The 19,083-nt window shown below is 42.2% G+C and overlaps 1 protein-coding gene across 2 annotated transcripts in view; it reads left to right on the forward strand.

The window, feature by feature from the left end:
• Positions 1–19,083, forward strand: part of agap3 (ArfGAP with GTPase domain, ankyrin repeat and PH domain 3) — a 118,593-nt gene that overhangs the window by 76,756 nt on the left and 22,754 nt on the right. The window contains exons 10-13 of one of the 2 annotated variants that reach the window (XM_083890089.1): positions 3,117–3,221; positions 5,007–5,178; positions 11,156–11,305; positions 16,954–17,109. In XM_083890089.1, the coding sequence (XP_083746215.1) occupies positions 3,117–3,221; positions 5,007–5,178; positions 11,156–11,305; positions 16,954–17,109 (583 nt within the window). The remainder of the gene's footprint in view (positions 1–3,116; positions 3,222–5,006; positions 5,179–11,155; positions 11,306–16,953; positions 17,110–19,083) is intronic. The other variant, XM_083890090.1, reaches the window with a different exon arrangement.

Raw genomic sequence — 19,083 nt, forward strand, 5'->3', positions numbered from 1 at the left:
GGTAAAGCAGTTAGGTTTTATGTAGATTAGTGTAATTCCCTGCAGAACCTGGCTAATCTGCGGGTTGATTTTCAGATTAAAAAAGAATCCCCCTCAGAGCAATCTTTACTGTAAACTATCCCATTCTTATCTCATCCATTACAAGAGTCGAGGGCCAATTTCCTTCAGTGTCATAGCAACTTTTGACAAGATAACCAATCCCCCTCTTCTTCTTGTGGTGGTGGCGGGGGGCATGAAGACAGGGGGGGAGACACACTGGTGTGACTAACTCATCTCCAGGCCAGTCAAATGCACAATCAAGGAGATCAAAGTGTCAATGTGGCTTTAATTACCACTCCCCACCTTACACCCCCCACCCTCTCCTCACCCCAGTGGCCTAAATTACCCCACCCCACTCTCTCTCTGTCGCCCTCTCTCTCCTTCTGGTCCTCACTCCTGTCACCCCTCCCACCCATTAAAATAGTGAGAGAGAGGATAACAATGCATCCACCACTGTGGAGCTCCTCAGCTGTGAGTGCATTCCCGCCCCATCGCCGACCCCTCCCTACGCACACACATATGCCCCCCCCCCTCCCTCCCCTTCCCAGGCCTCTTACAAAGGGCCGGCCTATCAGTCAGCCACAGTGGCAGGATGCAGCTTTTCTCCTGGTCGTCTGACAAAAGGAGGGAAAGACGTTATCTCCTCAGTGTAGATATGACAATTGTGTGGAGACACCGCGCACGTCTGTCTATGGGCCTGTTTCCTTATGTCGCACAGGCTGAACACGTTCTTGTCTGTGTGTGTGTGTGTGTGGAGGGGAAGCACTGGACTACACACACGACCCTCTGATGTCAAATTATCGTGCTAAGACCAAATTGAACGAGTCCAGTGTCAATTAATTATTTTCATCCAGAGGTATTTTAGAGTCAGAAGCAGAAAAACTTTGTCTGCCATGTGGATGCAATTTCAAAATTCAAACTAGAATATACTATTTATAAAACTAGTAAAATACACTCTGTACTAGAACATAATTTAATGACATAAATGTAAAAGTGACATAGTGTCTGAAATATCAATTGCCAAAATGGATCGTGGAATAATTAATCGTCATGTGTAGACATAATTGTCTTCATAGATCCGCTTCACAACGCTGATAAACACGGTGTACAGAGCCCCACACTGATTGTGTGTATAGATTTATCTGTGCCTCAGTTAAGACCATGAGATGAGCAGCATATATGCTTGTAAAACATGCATTATAAAGTTGCTAGAGGCCGTGTGACCGGATCATTTACTTTGTATGATTAGAGGGCCATTTAAAAAGTGTTTACACTTCTTGTATTGACTAAATTGAGAGGAGTAGGAGCGGGTAGTCTGCAACTTATTGATTGAGTGACACAATGTGTCCTTCTGGAGAATTATCAAAGGTGTCAGTTACTAGTTAAGCCATGATTATGTAGATTTTTTTGAGCTATTAAAGATACATTTCAAAACATGCAAAACCATAATTAAATATCCTTTTAATTTAAAATCCTTTTTGACTTCTCTCACTGACAAGGAGAGGAGAATTTTATGCTGCTCAATTCTTGAAATTGATTGTTTTCTCATTGGTCTCAGTCATAGTTTTAAAGCAATGCCTTTGTTGGATAAGATACTATTTGAAAACATTAGTTCTCACTCGGCACTGATTTGTGCAGCAGGGAAATTGCCGTGGGAATAATACACAACTCCTTTATATGGACTTGAGGCTTTACAAAATGCATTTTATAAACAAAAACCAGGAGTAGCGATAAATGTGCAGAAGTCACAAAGAAGAACAAAATAGACCCTTTTTTCTTTTTGATAAAATAAATGAGCCAAGCGAACTTTGAACTTTGACGTATTTCCACATTTCGCAAATTCAATCCGATTTAAAAGAATTTGAGTACTTTTGACTCGGGTGAGTTTTCTATACAGTCTGTCGAGGTTGTGCTGAAAAAAAAAGATTTAAAACGCTCTATATTGCACATTCTTATAGCCTCTGAATATGTTTTAACATAGTATTATAATAATAAAACAGCCTAAATACTCTTGTGTTCTAAGGGTTGGTCTAAATTAATACAATTTAACTTGTTTATTTTAGTAGTAAAGGAATATTTCAGACATATTTGATGGTGGACACCAGGAAAAGCCTATGAAAACACTCTGAGAAGATTTGGAGAATCCCAAACTCTTGCCCCCCCCCCGCCATCCCACCCTCCAAAAAAAGAGCGAGGGTTTGGATTAGGGTGATTGTCGGCAAACAGCCTGGTGCCCAGGTCACCAAGGGTCAGCTCTTCCTGATGTGTTAATCAGGATTAAAGCCTGCAGGATGGGCCTGGCTAGCAAAACACAGCCCCTTTAACCCCCACCCGCCATTCCTACACACACACACGCACACAGAGGCTGTGGCTGTAAAAGCACAAACATTGCCCCGGCTTAATCCTCTAATTAAGCGGGCCCCTCCTCACTGTTTAACCCCAGAGAGCCTCCTGGCCCGTACCCTCAGCAGCATTTGGTCACCTCCAGCAGAGGAGCTGCATTGTTTACCACTGGATTAACTCGGCAGATAAGTTCGCCCTAAAAGGCCTCAGAAGATAAAGTAGAATAGAATAAGAGCCGAGTGGGCTTTGAAGAGCGGAGATCACACTCCCTAATTCCAGGATTGAGAGGTCTTTCAGAGTTCAGCATGTTATGTGTATGAATGCAGGGAGGAGGTTTGGCAAATTGGATTGTCTCCCTCTCTGAATGGTCACTGAGGAACAATCCAACCTCCAAATCAAACGTCATATTCAAAATAAGGATTAAAAGATATAAATGTGGTATAATATGTGTAATATAATGTGTACAAATAAATAAAGAATGTGTGTTTAAGAGGCTGTAATTACAATTAACGGTCTAATTTTAATCGCCTGCCTTCTAATTATCACTCACATTGTTGTTTGTTTGCCTCACGTCTCACCGTAATGAAAGAATTCTATGTAACCACCCTAACAAATGTGTGATAACGACAATAACGATGCCATTTTATAGTATTTAACATCCATAATGGCTCATATCATCCACCATGCTGCTTTGAGAGGAGCATATGCTCACCGTGATGCCTTGTCTCTTACAGGGAATCCTTCTGAAGCGAAGTGGCAAATCCCTCAACAAGGAGTGGAAAAAGAAATATGTCACACTGTGTGATAATGGCGTCCTCACTTACCACCCCAGTTTACATGTGAGTGTGAAACCTACACCCCCCCCCCCCACACACACACACACACACACACACACCTACCCCACACGCCTTCCCCATTTCTTTTTCAATCGGCTTTATGTGTTTGTTGCACCACTGTTTGCACTCGAGGGTACTGCCGGAGGTTTTTAATGTCGGGCGTTTTCAACCGCTGAGCACAATTCTGTTTGATTCGATTACATTTACAGCCACTGCTGAGGTGAACCGGATCTCAGCCACGTAGCCTTCGCGCTTTCTGCGGATGTGTATCAGCAGTGTTGGCTAAACCTGTGACTTCAAGCTTAGTGTTAAAAAAGCCCGGTGTCCTAGTGGTCATTCCGGACTCCCCGTGGTGCACATCCCCAGCGCTGGCTAATGGAGACATGGCTGTGCTGCTGTGTGCCCGCTGCGCCCGGGCTCCATGCTGGCTTGTATTTATAATGGTGCTCGCTGCATGGCAGCAGAGCCTGACCAGCCTCCCACATCCATCTTTGTCAGAGTCCCGCTGGGCCGCTAATACCTCTTAAACACTCGGCTGGCTGGCAGCACACAGCCTGGTGCCACACTCGGCGTTTGCCAGTCACTCTCAGAAATCACTCTGATTCCTTCAATCACCCTCCAATATTTGGTATGTTTAGACGTATGCGTATCCAGGTAAAATGAAAGATGTGTGCAGCGTCCGGTGTCTAATGAGACAGCTGCAACTTTTATGACAAGCCCAACAGTTACACATGAACCCTGTTTGTGGCCTTGTTGCACTGACAGTGTGTTAGCGGTTTAATTTACAAGCAGTTATTAGTCGAGTAGTGGTGTGCTACAGTGATGTATGTAATTGACTGAACGGGCTATCTCTTGATCATTACAGCTATTACAGGTCATCGGGACAATCTATGAATCTATGAATCTGTTGACTTTTGGAGAAAGGTGAAATAAGGGAGACAGTTACATTAGCGCAGTAACGGCTCAAGCTCATTTGGAGCAGTGGAGCAGAGAAGGAGTAAGAAAGAGAAAAAAGGGGAAGAGAGCGATTGAGGGGAGAAGAAAGGAGGGAGGGAGGCAGACTGAGAGTGAAAGAGGGGAACCTTTAATTTCGCAGTCAGCCAAGCCATCCACACAATCACCTTCTGTTAATTCTATCTGCTACATCAATTAAATTGTTTGTAGAAACTAATTGAATGTGGCTTAATCACACATCTTAATAGCTTTGCACGCTTCGATCTGGCTGTTAATTCCAGCAATAAAATGAAATGAGAGCGCTCACTGGGTAATTAGCGAGGAGGCTTGGGAAAGAAATGAGTGCTTTATGACACGGTAATAAAGCAGAGGAGCCGGTGGGGGGACGGCAAAGGCCGAGCTCGCCTCTATCTGGGTCTTTTTCTGCTGAGCCCAATGATTTTCACCTTGGCTTCCCACATTTGGGCGGTAGTCGCTTTAAACCAAATCAAATAGCCAAATTGAAAGCGAATGAGACTGTTTGCATACATTAAGCCTAACATCTTGCTATTTGGAGAGACTGCGTGGGCACAGGTGATGTATAATGGCTTTACAATAATTTTCCCACTATCACACACAGCCTTAGTGCAGGGTCTAAGGTGGGTTGTGACTAATGGTGATGGAAATTGTATAGTCTCATAGTTTGTTTTCCTTCCATAATTCCTGGATTTATGTTGGTCCACTGTGTATAATCAGTTCCCTGAGCTCAGTGAAGTAGTTGTAATATTTGGACTCTAACATGTGTAGAGTGCAGAACACTTACCGCTGTTATTCCTGTTTCTCGACTTAACACAGGACTACATGCAGAATGTGCATGGGAAAGAGATCGACCTGCTGAGGACCACAGTCAAGGTTCCCGGGAAGCGACCACCGAGAGCGGTGGCCACCGTCGCACCCACTGCTAGTCCCAAAACCAACGGGCTGACCAAGGACCGCAGCACCCTGCAGCTGGGCATAGGAAACACAGGTACACATCACTGCCTCCTTCAAAAAGTCAATGTAAAGAGTAAAAGTTTGGTTCTTTTGCATTTATTATTTATTCAAGCTACGTTATATCAATCTGTTTCCAAGAGCCAAAAACATTAGTCATATCTGAAGATAATAATTTGATGGTTCTAGTTTTGTGGTATGAGCTTTTTTAGCATTTTATCACCAAAACAAAGAACCTGAAAGCCTCACCTACAGCGTTAGGAAACGGTGATTGTAATCTTTTAGTACTTAATTGACAAATGATGGGCAGATTAAAAAAATAATCATTAGATCCAGCCATAGCTTGAGATTTATGCAAATGACGCTTGTAGAAGCGCCCAAATGAAATTTATCTAAATTACATTTGTACTGTGTGTACTGTTTTGTCAAGTCTGGAAGTTGTTGTTCTAAAGTTAGTTACGCATAAACATAACCTGAAAGGACAGACGTGTCAGGTAAACAGGGATCTGATACATTCAGTGTATTACTAAGTGGGGAAAAAAGCAGTCAGAGGTACGACGTGTAATGGTTATTCAATGAGTCTTTTATTACCGTGCTAATTTTCTATGTAGTCTGTTTGTGATTATTCATAAAAATGGCTCCCAACAGGTTAATTATATGCTTTTGATATGTTTCATTCATGCAAATTAGCTGCCTCATATTATACACAATGATGACTTAATGATCATCTTTTTCAGAAATCTATTAATTCTCGAAATTATCATACAGGGAATTGTCTTTAAATCACACGTCTGTATTTGAGAATAACACAAAATCAAGGTGTGGAGTTGTTATGACACTGACCAAGTTATGTTTCACCCTCTGTGGAAGGCGGGTCGTATCAAAGATAGTCTGGTCCTGACCCTCGTACCAGAGTTTCTCCACCTTAGAAGTTTTTTATAAATAGCGCCTTTTTTACCCCAGCACTCGGTGCCAGCGGAGTCTGGCGGGTGTAAAGAGTGGAAGTCAGTGATTGGATTGGGGGTTTTAGGATTAAGAGTAATTAATACTAATTAGCAAAGTGATCCCCAGAGGGAGGTGGGGCCCTTCATCAGCTGTGAAATGGGCACAGTGTTTCCATCGCTCAGGCTACATCTAAGCGTCAAGAGTGTGGGTACGGTGCCAGAGATGGGTCAGCGGGGACCATTAGCACTGTCCAGGCCAGTTACCATTAAACCTGGCCAAAGTTCTACCACTGCTGAACGGGTTAATCGCTCAAAATCAGACGAATGTAGGAGTTTACACAGCAGAGGACATTGGATCAAGGTTGCTTCATCCCACAAACTGTTAACCTTGAGTGTTGGGTTGAGTGCAGTCATCGGGGCAGAAAAGGGAGCATGAAAAACAGGCCAGACACGGGTTCTTGGAAAATTGTTTTCTCCCTCTGTTTTTTTTTTATTCTTTTTTTTTTCTACAAACCATTATTTTCTCCTCGTGTTCATGTCTTGGACAAGATGCCTCAATGACAAATTTAAGATCGTCAGTTTCCATCCATTTGTGCATCAGGGAACAATGTGAGGGAGATTTGCCTTAATCTCCACTTAGGAAAAGAAAGGTTACAAATCACATCAGGTCTCTCTCCGGGTGGAGGACCCTCTTCTGATTATGCGATTGGGATTTTGATTTCATTAGACATGCAATTGATGAAGGGAACAAAGGGATAATTTTTTATTCACCGCATCCAAATCACAAGCCTTGTCTTTGCCTTTGGTAATTCATTCATTCCTTAGCTCTAAAGACCTTTATAATCACTGGGAGAAGAGGGATAGTGACAGAGGGAAGGAGGGGTGGAGTGGATGGGGGGGAAGCTGGGAAGATGAAGAGGAGCGGTTGAGAAGACGGAGAGTAAATGAGAGAACGCATGCGCCCAGGAGTTTGCCAAGCGGCCAGGTTTAATTCCTTTGCTGGGTGTGGAGCGGAACCATTTTAAATATGATCCTCCCTGTTAACACGCATCCTGCCATGTCACCAACGACAGATACATTGTGTCAAAGTATTAATGGGCCCAGTCACTTTTAATCAATCCTGTGAGCGGGGGGGAAAGTGTTGAGCTCAGTTCCTTCCTCACTCTGCACCACAGTTTTTTTTTTGTTTCCTCCAGAGCTGCTCTTTAACATCGTAGTCTGATATAATCTGACCAGCACGTTCTGACACTGCTGATGTCTTGTCCTTTGTGTGTTTTTTTGTAAATCTGTGGATTCCTCATCTATTTTTTGTCCGATACCCTCAAATATTGGAGGTGTAAAGTATCTTGTATGAAGTGGAATTCAAATATGCGATTGTTGAATTATCACTCATTTGTAAGGCAAATAAACAAGTGTAACTTATTCAAACATACATTTACATCTGTAGTGTTTAGTTAGTGCCAGAAGCTGGATATTATGTTAATCCAGCAATTTTATGGGGCAACTTTTCTGCTCACTTGTTTCCATAGTTTCTATACACGCTTTGTAGTGTAAAGCAGCTTTGACTGGTCACCAAGATATACACCATTTTATTCACCATCTGTCCTGTTAAAATATAGTGTTTTTAACTCCTATGAAAACAATGGATTTCAGTAAATAATATTTCAATAAAGAGTTTAGCTGTGCTCTCTATATAACATGCCCTGAGATCACGTCTGTCATCATTAGAGCTATAATTATAAACTTAAAATAAAGTGGCCACTGAGGTTGCACTCACTGAAGAAGGTGTAAGAGGTGTCCTGGTTATAGTTTACTGTGACAATAAATGTACTAAACATAATCCATTTTCTACGCCATAAATCCAGACAAATAGGTGTGAGACATAAACGTGTATGGAGAGATGCACAAGTGCTCTCAATACTGCGTTGAATATTACCAAGCTTCATCTCTGTGGAAATTGCATCAAAATGTTGTCGCCCCCACAGTGACACAGTAGCGTAAGAGCAGTTGCGTGGCTCTGACAAATTAATTTACATTACATTAAACTGAAATGAAGGGGGGAAAAAAAGATCGTAAATTGATTCCGAAAGTGAGATATTTAAATACGATACGGAATAAGGCTTGTATGCCCCGCACAAGAGTGAAGTAATTATTGTAAAGTTGTTTTGATGCATATATTGTGTGAAATTACAGTGTATAATTCAGGGATGCAGGGGTGCGTCTGGGCGGTGGTTGGGATGATGGTGGTGGATTACACACAGCAGCAGATGATGTGCTGCCCGGCCCACATTAGCATGAATGCTTCATTATCCCACTACTTGTACATAATGGCAACAACTCCACGGAGGGGTCAGGCCTCGTCACGGCTCATCAGCTCACTGACGGCCCGGCCTAAAGAGAAATGAGAAGCAAGGCAGCACTGCTCCCCGCTAATCCATCGCCTCTACTTAACACCGCAGCCCCAGATAGCCTGCAGTACACGCTACTATATGGCTTTTGTTATCTCTATATACACGTGATGATAATGTCAGCACCAAATACTCTTTATTAGGGTTGGTACTTTGTAAGTTTTCATTAATCCTGACAAGAAATGTGCTGGAGGTGACATTTTGAATCAATAAATTATCAATTTACACTTCTTCTTTTTTTGCTAGTAATTATATTTTAATAATAACATGAAGTATGTGTATTCATATCCATTATTTCATTAGATATATTCATATCACAATTTAAAGCAGTCAATGTAAAAATCCTGTTAATGTGATATTATCTCACAGCATGGCTACCCAGTGTCATATTATTAAATATGATATTAATTCCGATGTTAGCCGGTTTTAGTTTTTATTACTTTACATTACCGTATATTTTGCATTTATGCCTAAATCACTTGTAGACCGTGCATGGCGTAAAGTAGCAGAAAATGAAAACACACATGTACAACAACGCACACAATTATTCTTTCTTTCCCTCCAAGGTGTTAATTGCTCACCTCAAAAAATAATCTACAGATGCTATAGATATAATTCATAGTCGGGTCTGATTCAAGAAGCATCAGGAAACTGTCAACAATATGTTCGTTTCCTGTCATTTTCGCAGAAGGCCTTAAGGAAACTGCACATAATCATCTCCTAAATCATTCTGCTGTAGTAACGTTATTTATATATATTTTTTACTAACTATATTACCTGCCATATTTGTATTTGACTCTCTTTTGGTGTCTGCAGTTGCAACATCCAGCCATTAAATCTGATCCTCTGGACCTCAGAGTACAGTGCACTACTACAGTGAACTGCACTCGTAGTCCACTATAGTGTCATTACATTAAAAAGGTCACGCAGACCTTTAGCCGGCTATATCTGCGTTCAGTGTACAGTGCTCTTTTAATGCCACCAGCTGATTATTTCTCCACTGTAATTACATTATCCTCCCCTTTATGCAGGAGTGGTCTCTGGGGACTAATGGATACATCCATGTATAATTCATTAATCATTAGCATCCAATCTGACAATTAGACGTGATTGTTGAATTTTAAATATCAATCGAAGTTGCCTTGTAGTTTATGGGGTGTTTTTTTTTTTTTTTACCCCGTCTCATTTTTAAGGCATCTAAGAGACAAACTTGGGGAATGAAGAATGTAGAAGAATCTGATATTTGTATTTGTGTTTAATGAAATAACAATGTGTTATTGGTGTTTAATCTCAGATCACGGCTGGAAACAAAGCCACACTAGTGTTTATTCGCTCACACATTTGTAAATGGGTTTAATTGAGTAATGATGCAAGCAATCAGAAGTCCAGAGCTTATTTTATCTCATTCATCCATCACTTTTTCTCAAACAAAAGTTTCACATTTTCATTTTAGTACCCCTAAAACTCCTCGGCTCTGTCTCCTCCTCCTCCTCCTCCTCCTCTGCTCTGATTTCAGCATGCTAATTTAGTCAGTGCTCCTCAGCATGATTCCCTCGCTCTCGCGCCCATTCTCGCTGCGATTCTGCTCCCTCCCCTCTGGGACCTGAAGATTAATATTCCTGGGCCCAACAAGATAATTACTGATACTAATTAGACATGATTATGTGAATTTGATACACTTATTACTCTAGATAATGAGTAGGACATATTATCCTAACAAGCACCCGTGCCGCTTAGTTTACTTTACACACGACCCACACACTATATTTTCTGTTATTGTCACCTCAATCAGAAACGGATATTCTCTTGTAATTATTGAATAAAAGGGCTTGATGTGTGATACCTATGCGACGGAAAAACACGTTGTGAAGAAAATCGGAGAAGTCTGGCTTTGTTTTTCTAAAACAAAACCTCTTAGGGTCAGAGCAAAATCTGCCTCATTATATTTGATTGCTTCAGTGCAACCTTTAAATGTGTCAACATAGGGAATACGTTCTGAGATCACTGTGACGTCACCTTAAATACGCTTTTACATATTTTTTTTTTTGGAGGGGGGGATCAACTTTCAACTAAATCATTTTGATTTATCGCATGGTTCTATTGGTTTATAGCATTTTTAATGCTTAAACAGTTCATCAGATTCCCTTCACATGACTGTAAGTGCGTCTACGGAGTTTTTCAGAGTAGTTAGGACGTGTTGTAGCGGCTGCTTGTGAACAGGAGGGAAGGACCTCACATGGCGCAGCCTAGCCCATGAATTAGTAAAGAGAGCCAGGCGTCCGTGGCTTGCCTGATTGGAAGTTAGGGAGAGAACGCCTGCTGACGCCAGTGGAGATCGATGTGGCAGTCAGAGGGATGAGGCGAGATAATTAGCGTTCAGAGTGTATCTTGTTAATTAAGGGCTAATTAGAGGCAGAGGGAGAGGGAGAGGGCTTCTTGTGTGTGTGTGTATGAGGAGGTTGTTTGACTGAGGGATGTGCACAAATAAGGTGGCAGCCGCATTAAAGTGCTGTAGAAACTACTGAAAAGCTCAATTACATCATTGTCACTTCGTTCGCGCTCAAAGAAAAACAGTTCCACAAGTTGAAAACTCAAAAAGCTTTGGGGAAAAAAATAAGAAGTGGGGGATTTAATGTGCTTGTGTCTGTCACTTGTCTTCCAGGTGCTCCTCACTCCAACAGCAGTACATCCCTCCAGACGGGCGGGTCGATATTCGGCGGCAGCAAAGACGGCATGCATCAGCGCTCCTTCTCCGTGTCCAGCGCCGACCAGTGGAATGAAGCCATCAACACGAGCACAAGCAGCGGAGCCCGTAAGAAACTCCACCCCTCTGCACATTCATCCTCCTAAGACTCATCCAGTTCAAACATTACCACAAAGTTCAGTGCATTTAAAACAAAACAAATGAGCCTAAACTTGAGGGATAGTTTGATGGAGATGCCATTTCCTGAATTTCTGACAGTCGAAAACAAGCCTCATTTTCATAATGAGGTGATCAAGGGCTGTGATGGCTGTGACCTTTTTGGCAGCAGCTCTTTGATAGAGGCGGCGCGTTTCACAGAAGAGGTGCAGCGTAGGTTCACTTGCAGCTACCGATGCAATGCATCACCTCTCACTGCCACTGTGTCACATTGCACCTCGTCACTGTAGTTGAGTGAAATAAGATAATATATTCAGCATGCATGTCTGCCCCCACCCCGTCTTTACCTTCCATCTTACTCTCTCACCCCCCCTCTCCTCTGTTTCCCTCTTTTTTTTCCGAAGAGGAAAATGAATGCTTTTCGGGGGTACCATTCATCACCAGTTATTTCCCTCTCTTTGTGGTTGGCAGTAAAAAAGCACTTAAATGCACATCAACAGAATAACAGTCATTTCCATGCATGTTTGCACTCTGGTAGTTCTCATTAGCGCGGCGGCGGCTCCCTCCCTCCCCATGGGCTCCCAGGGGCCCCGGCAGTTTAAAGAGCGCACTTTATGAGCGCCGCTGGAGTCCAACTGCATGGCCCTCGTGGTTCCGCAGACAAGCCTGTCTCTCATTTGGAGCTGCCAAACGATCAATTCTGCGTGGACGCAGGCACTTCCATCACCCCCTACCCCCGTCTCCCATCAGCAGCATGCCCAAAGCAGAATTACTTAGATTCGTGGGGTCCTCAAATAAATGAGCGCGACTGTGCGTTGAGTATGTGTGTGCGTGTTCTCGCAGAATATTTTTGTAGCTGTTTGTATGGGAGTATTTTCCACGGATCGTGTTTGTGCCTTTGTTATAATGTGAGTGGGGGAAAAAAAAACAAAAAAAAAACAGGCTTCATAGTGGATGTTTATGAATGTGTGTTTGGCAGTCGGTCTCCGGCAGACAAATAGGAAATCTTGAGCATTGCGCTGTGGACAAATAAGGTGGCTGGAATTTCCCATTTTCTTGATTGGTAAACTGAAAGCCCTCGATATTAACATAGCTCATTAACCAACATCCAGTCCTCAACTAAATCAAATCCATAATTTGCCCCATTATTCTATTTTCTTCAATTATTTTCATGCTACTCTTAAGGTAACCACAAATGAGCTTCAATGAGGCAAATGAGCTGAAAAATAATACATGAAACATCGCGTCAAATGATAGATATGGTGTTCGTCCTCTGTAATCAGAGCGTCGTCAGTGCAGATAGCAGAAGATTTGCAATGAGCAGTGGAAGCGGCGTCTATGCAGCTTCAAAAAACTTTCTCAGTTTCTTGTTGTTGTTATGTCTCCTCACGACTGAAGAATCAGAATGAAAACAGGAAAAATGCGTCTGCGGAGTGAAGCACGACGGGGTTTATCAGAAAATGTAAACTTGATTGAAATGCGAGCCTCTTTCATCCTAATGTGCATTCAATAATCAATAGAGGGTGTTCCACAGTGAAGGCTGCTCATGTTTTGCCATTTCAATTGACTTGAACCAAGCCCAATCACTCCATTATCCTTGGTGAAGGTTGCAGGTTAAAACAAAATGTGATTCTCAGATGCAAAAACAGCAGATTGATGATTCACTGGAGAATGAATGCATCTTAGCCATGTAACCATTTCCATATTATTTAAAGAATGTCCTCATTTGTAAGCCTATTGGCAGAAGCAGGGGTACTAACATCTCTTGAATATTGAGCGCAGATTTTTGATTAAATCCAGGCCCAATTTTTCTATTGCTTGCATTCATAAAGACTCCCATTCTTAATGCACCAGATGCTTGTTTAGATCCTGCTCTCCTTCACACACCTCAATCTTTGAACCTGAATTAAAAGCACGAGGCTCAAACAGCTGCATGAGCAATGATTGGAAGGCTGATGACAGTAACTAAAGTCATTGTCATAGTGTGAGTGATGTCACAAAGTCAGACCGTTACTATAAACCTGTCATCCTAATGTGTCTGCAATTCAACAATTAAATTAATAATAGCCCAACAATTTATGCTAAAAACTGTATTAGTTGTTGTTAAGCTTATGGGTTTGCTTAAAAAGTCCTTAAAAGTTGCCCTTAATTCATGTAGAAACAAAACAATGATTCACTTGCATCTGGGGATGAAATCATTAGTTGATTAATATTGATGCTGATCAACAGAAAACTTGACTTCAGTAAATATACTGTATTATGTGTTTTACACTCGCATCACCGTGTTTTTAGAGATCTTAGAACCATTGTGTTTCACTATGTTACTAAAGAGTTGCTAAAGAAGATCATTGTTATATAATGATCTTCTTTAGCAACATACACAATATCATTTTATAATACATTTGCACCACTTTGCCTCCATGAAATCTCTCCCCCCCCCATTTTTGTACGCGGTGTTAATGCATGTAAAGTGTTTTTTTTTCTCCTCTTAAGTTTGCATATCAGGACACAGGTAGTTAACGCACAGATAGCCTTTTCCTGTGGCACAGTGTTTTATATGTTGGCCTCCCGGCGCGAGGGTGATAGCATGTGGGGCGTTTGATTTCTACGTCAGGCCGTAATGAAGTTTGACATTTAGTTTGGAGAGAGCAGCAGAGCGCGATCAGGCCTTGATTAGTACACTCTAATTGAGGATAATAAGGGGAGGCGGTGATTGTTTCTAATTTTTGCCATTAATTGCAGCTGTTGGTTTTGATTGAGGACAGGCAGGGCTGCCATGTCAAGGGGGCTGGCGGAATCATAGTGCTCCTCACCCAAAAGCCTCTTGAATAACAATGAAATGACTCCCCCCCTTTTCTTCACCCCCTGTATCTCTCTCTCCCTCACCCCTTTTTCCCCTCTCCGTTTGGCATTGGTAAAGGAAGGAAGCTTTTAGTGGCCCCCTCTTTGTCTTACCCGCAGCCTTCATCCTGAAACATGTTTAAATTGTCATCTCCATGGTGGCAGTATAATACACTGTAATCACAGGTTAGGCTGATACCGTTCTGCTACCCAGGTGATCTTGGTGGAGTAGGAAAGAGACTCCTGATCCCAGTGTGCTTCATTACCCAGCTTGGTCCTGATGGCCCTCATACTCACTAATAGCCAGCTAATAATGCCAGAGTGAATTCTTGGCTTGCAGAATCAATCCAGCTCCAACTTCATAGTTCTCAACTTGCAAGAAATTACGTACTAATCAGAACCACTAAGAACCACTTTAAAGGCAGCAGACTTAAAATTATATAAACCAATTAGGGCTGCGCGATATGGCTAAAAACCTTACCACACTATTACATCAGTCGATATTGATAATTAGCCTGGTAAAAGTCAGATGATTACGTTTTGAGTCCTGAGTTAAAGTGACAGAAAACTGGTTAGGTCTGATTTGTGAAAGATATTTTTCTTTATGGCTTTGTGACTTTCTAGTAAAATTCTTTCAGCTTACCCCTCTCTAGGGGTGGTCACAGAGGATCACCTGCTCTTTCAGTGATCTGCATATTTGATTTGGCAGAGAAATTTCACGCAGAATGTCCTCCCTGACGAAACCCTCCCATTTATCTAGGCTTGGGACCGGCACGAGGAGTACACTGGACTTGGCCCCTGTGGCAGGGGGCAAGTTAACTGGTTGACTTTCTAGTAAAATAAAGGTTAAAAAAATAAAACATTTTACAAATTTGATAACTGATAATTAAGATTATTTCATTATTACTCAGCCCTAAAATCATTAGGTTCCAGGTGTTTTGATATTGTTGATCACTGGTATGTCCTTTATACATTTGCTGTTACACACTTTGAGGCCGCTGTGTGCAAACAAAGAAAGGTATATCACCCATTATATGTTTCAGGTGCAGGATGAGCAGGGCCGGGGTCATTTTCCACAACATTAGGGGCAGAAATTGATAATTAGAGGTGTTTATGACACGGTCGGGGCCCCCGAGGGGCCGCCCTCCCCTTTAACCTCAAGCGACATTAAACAAATGCTTGCTGTCACATTGGAGGCAGGTTGGAGCTCAAGTCTTCCACCCGCCATACGGAGCTGTACTGGCGGGACAGACGCTAGGATAGAGAGGGAGGAGGAAGCAGAGGGTTGGGGAGGGGGGTTGCATTGAGGACCCCTGTGCCCCCAGCTGTCTGAGCCAGCTAATGACTCGTCTCAGGGGGGCTGTTGTAAGAGAGCAGGGAAATTGAAACAGACGCCTCGACTAAGAGCTGCTACATGTGTGGCTGTGTGCTGCCATTCAAAACACCAGAGAGCGCAATGTATGTAGTGCAGCTCAAGCATCAGTGTAATGTTTATTAATGTGATGACATATAATCAATATTTTTCTTTTTTTTTTTTTTTTACTGAAATACTGACCGTAAAGGATGGTCTTATTTATGTAACAAATTTGAGTTTTTTTTGCTTTTTTTTAATGAATTTGGTAAGTTTCCCAGTAATGACATCAGTGTTGTCGTCTTTGTCGTAATGCTGAATCTAAAGATAAGTATGGACACAGTAATGTGTGTCTCAGGTATTGCCTCCTATGTTTTGCCCATGTTCAAACAATGCATCCCCGAGCCTCTAAGCTCCACTCTTCCCTCATGTTAGCATCGTCAGTCCCCTGCTGAGCCCATCTTAGTCCTCCAAGACAGCCCCATCTCCCTAAAGGTAATGACCGAATTAGGCCTAATGTTGTACACTGGCTAATGGCACAGTGCCTCACATTATAGCATGTGCAACTGGCAATGACAACAGCAATAATCCCTGAGCCCCTTGTCCTCCTGCACTCCACCCCTGGGGCTGGGACGGTGCACAGGGAAATGAATGGAGTTTGCCACACTACAATGAGCTTTTGATGGGAGACAATGGAGGAGGCTGCCAGCACCACACAGGGTGGTAAGAGCAGAGCAATATGGGGCCCATCTACTGGCCCTCCCTCCCTCCTTCCCCGAGGCCCCTGGCCCCCACTCGCAGATTCATAATGGCATCCGGAGGGGGAGAGACGGGAAAGTGATGTCAAATGTCAGGAAATCAGAGAGATGGCAAGCTGACAACCCCCCTCCTATCGTCCTATGCCTTCTATCCCTTTGCCCAACGGTAGCACAGGTTAATATCACATTTATAAAATCACTTACAAGAAACAAAGCCAGCTCTTAGCCCCCTGTCATTCTCTGACAGTCATATAGAGAGCTTTGCTGCGGGCTAACAGAGGTAACCATTTGTTCACTGAGAGCACCGTACCTGTGCCAGAGTCACACAGTTACTTTTGGAGCACTCAAAGCCATTTTCAACTCTTACTCGTGAGGACACTGTCTGAAAGTGACAAGTCTGCCCCAGTTTTGCATGAAGCTTTTATATTGATACATAATCACACATATTTCCTCACTTGCAATTGAATGTTTTTTTCATTCCTGTGTGAATTACTTTCCTGGCAGATATTTGTAAAGTTGGACATGTATTCAGTTTATCGAAACAAAGCTTCATTCTCCTCATACTACCAAACCATCAATGAATTAGTATTTCAACTGCAAACTATTAACATGAAACACTAATACTTGTTTTTCTATCCATCTCCTTTCAGCAAATGGCATGGGCGATCCAGCAAACTCCAGTGTGGGCAGCGCAACGAGTCCTAAACTTGAGCCGCCTCCTTCTCCTCATGCCAACCGCAAGAAACACAGACGGAAAAAGAGCACAGGCATCACAAAGCCAGATGGCTTATCTGCAGGCAATGAAGGTACAAAACTTGCACTGCTGCACTAGTACTGAAATGACCAAAACTTCTGAAGCGGGAAAGAACAGGTGCCTAACTGGCCAAACATTCACCTATCAATGTAGGTTAATTTCCTATGAGTGCAAGTACACGGACAAATATATAACACTTTCAGATTTATTAATGATCTTGTGTCTATGTTGCGCACCCACATGTAATTTTCATTAGAGTCAAGGGGGAAAAAACAGTGAACTACATAGATACTGCCCAATCTCATTTATATGCCTTTATTTGATTTATTTATTGTGTATTGTAATTAAATACTCAGTATGCCAATCATGAGCTGCAGTCAGACATTAACTGAACTCACTTGGGTGCTGTGTATGTGAATCCACGGAAGTCGCTCACTCCAGAGATTCTCTGGTTAATGTCCTGGTGAGATTAAGCAGATAATACTCTGGAGAATCCACAGCGAGTGAAAGGATGAGTGTGAGTGTTTAAGCCCAGGCTCTTGAGGTTTTTGCAACCAGAAATTCACAGACGTCTCACTAGGCACACGTTGGATTATCTCAGCTGTCAGTCACACTGGTGTCCACTCCTGTACTGTACTGTACTATATTATCTATTGTCCTCTACATTGGAAAATAATTTACTATACTTTACTTTAAACTAGTGATTGAGACCATTAGCTCCTCAGGAATATGTTTACTGTCATTATAAATCAAGTGAGAAAGACTTCCTTTCCAATGAGTTGTCCCCTAGTGGCTATTCAGTATATTTTTACTTCCAGGTTGTCTTCATCTGAAAAACCACCACCACACTGTACTGTCAAAGACTGTGTCTAGTGTTTATCTGTGGTCCCACTCAGTCCATATCCCACTGTGTTCTTCATATGTCAACAGCAAACTCTGGAGAGTGTCCAGACAAAATAAAACATCATCCGTAGTTCCTGTCAGAAACGGCTACGAACACACTGATTGAGTTCATCCACTTTGAAGTCAACATTTTTTACATACTAATCAGGTTTCTCTGGTCATTGTGAAATAGAATATGTCATGATCTATATTCTAGAAGAATGCGTCTATGAAGTACATAAACGGTATGTGGTTCTGAACCTCAATGTGGCCCCCTGCAATGTGCTCTGTCACAGCCCCCTATTTCTTTTACCGTCGTATGAAAAGCTCCAGAAGCCGTTGCCCTTCTCAGCAGGGGAGTGGCAGTCGGCTCTCTACCCAATTAATAATGATTCTCCTGCCCAATGATGAATTGAGTACCCTAATTGGATGGCATTGTGAAAACACTGAGACGCATTTCAGAGGCCATAAAACTGATGTCACCGGGGCGATGATCAATCAACAAGATTGATACGCTGGATAACAACAACAATGGCATTGACACCTCCTAAATGGGGCCTAGCATTTATAATCATTATACTTTTTTATCATGGTCTCTGACAGCTGCTCTTTAAAGTCTGAATGGGTCTGTTGACCACATTGTTGTTGAGAGGGAACATCATCAGCATCATGGAGATAAGTGCTGTGAGATAAGTGGGGCTGCACTTGGCCCGTCCACCATGGTTCAGTGCTGTGTCCCCAAATATTATCAAGTTACACAAGTGGTCTGCCAGTTGTCATGTGACTTAGAGAAGTTTCACCATTGGTCTGCTGGCTAAGTTTTGGGAGTTTATACATTACAATAAATACATTTTGTTATAAAGCAGCATTTATCCATAAAGCACCGACCAACAAAAAGGGCTGAACAATGAATCATTTGCAAATGGAAATTGTAGTTAAAAAAAAAATGCAATTGGCAAAAACACAGCTGCAGCAATTTAATCATCCTATTTTTAAAATTTGTAGTACTTATGAAGAATTCATTTATTTGAGTTCACATGCTCTGGGCTTCAACTAGAGCTAAAACAATTGCTCAATTATTAATCGATTAGTAAATGAATCGACAACTATTTTGATAATCGATTTATCGTTTTGAAGCTTTTTT

This window comes from Microchirus variegatus (assembly GCF_963457635.1).
Source record: "Microchirus variegatus genome assembly, chromosome: 5".
NCBI classification, from domain to species: domain Eukaryota; kingdom Metazoa; phylum Chordata; class Actinopteri; order Pleuronectiformes; family Soleidae; genus Microchirus; species Microchirus variegatus.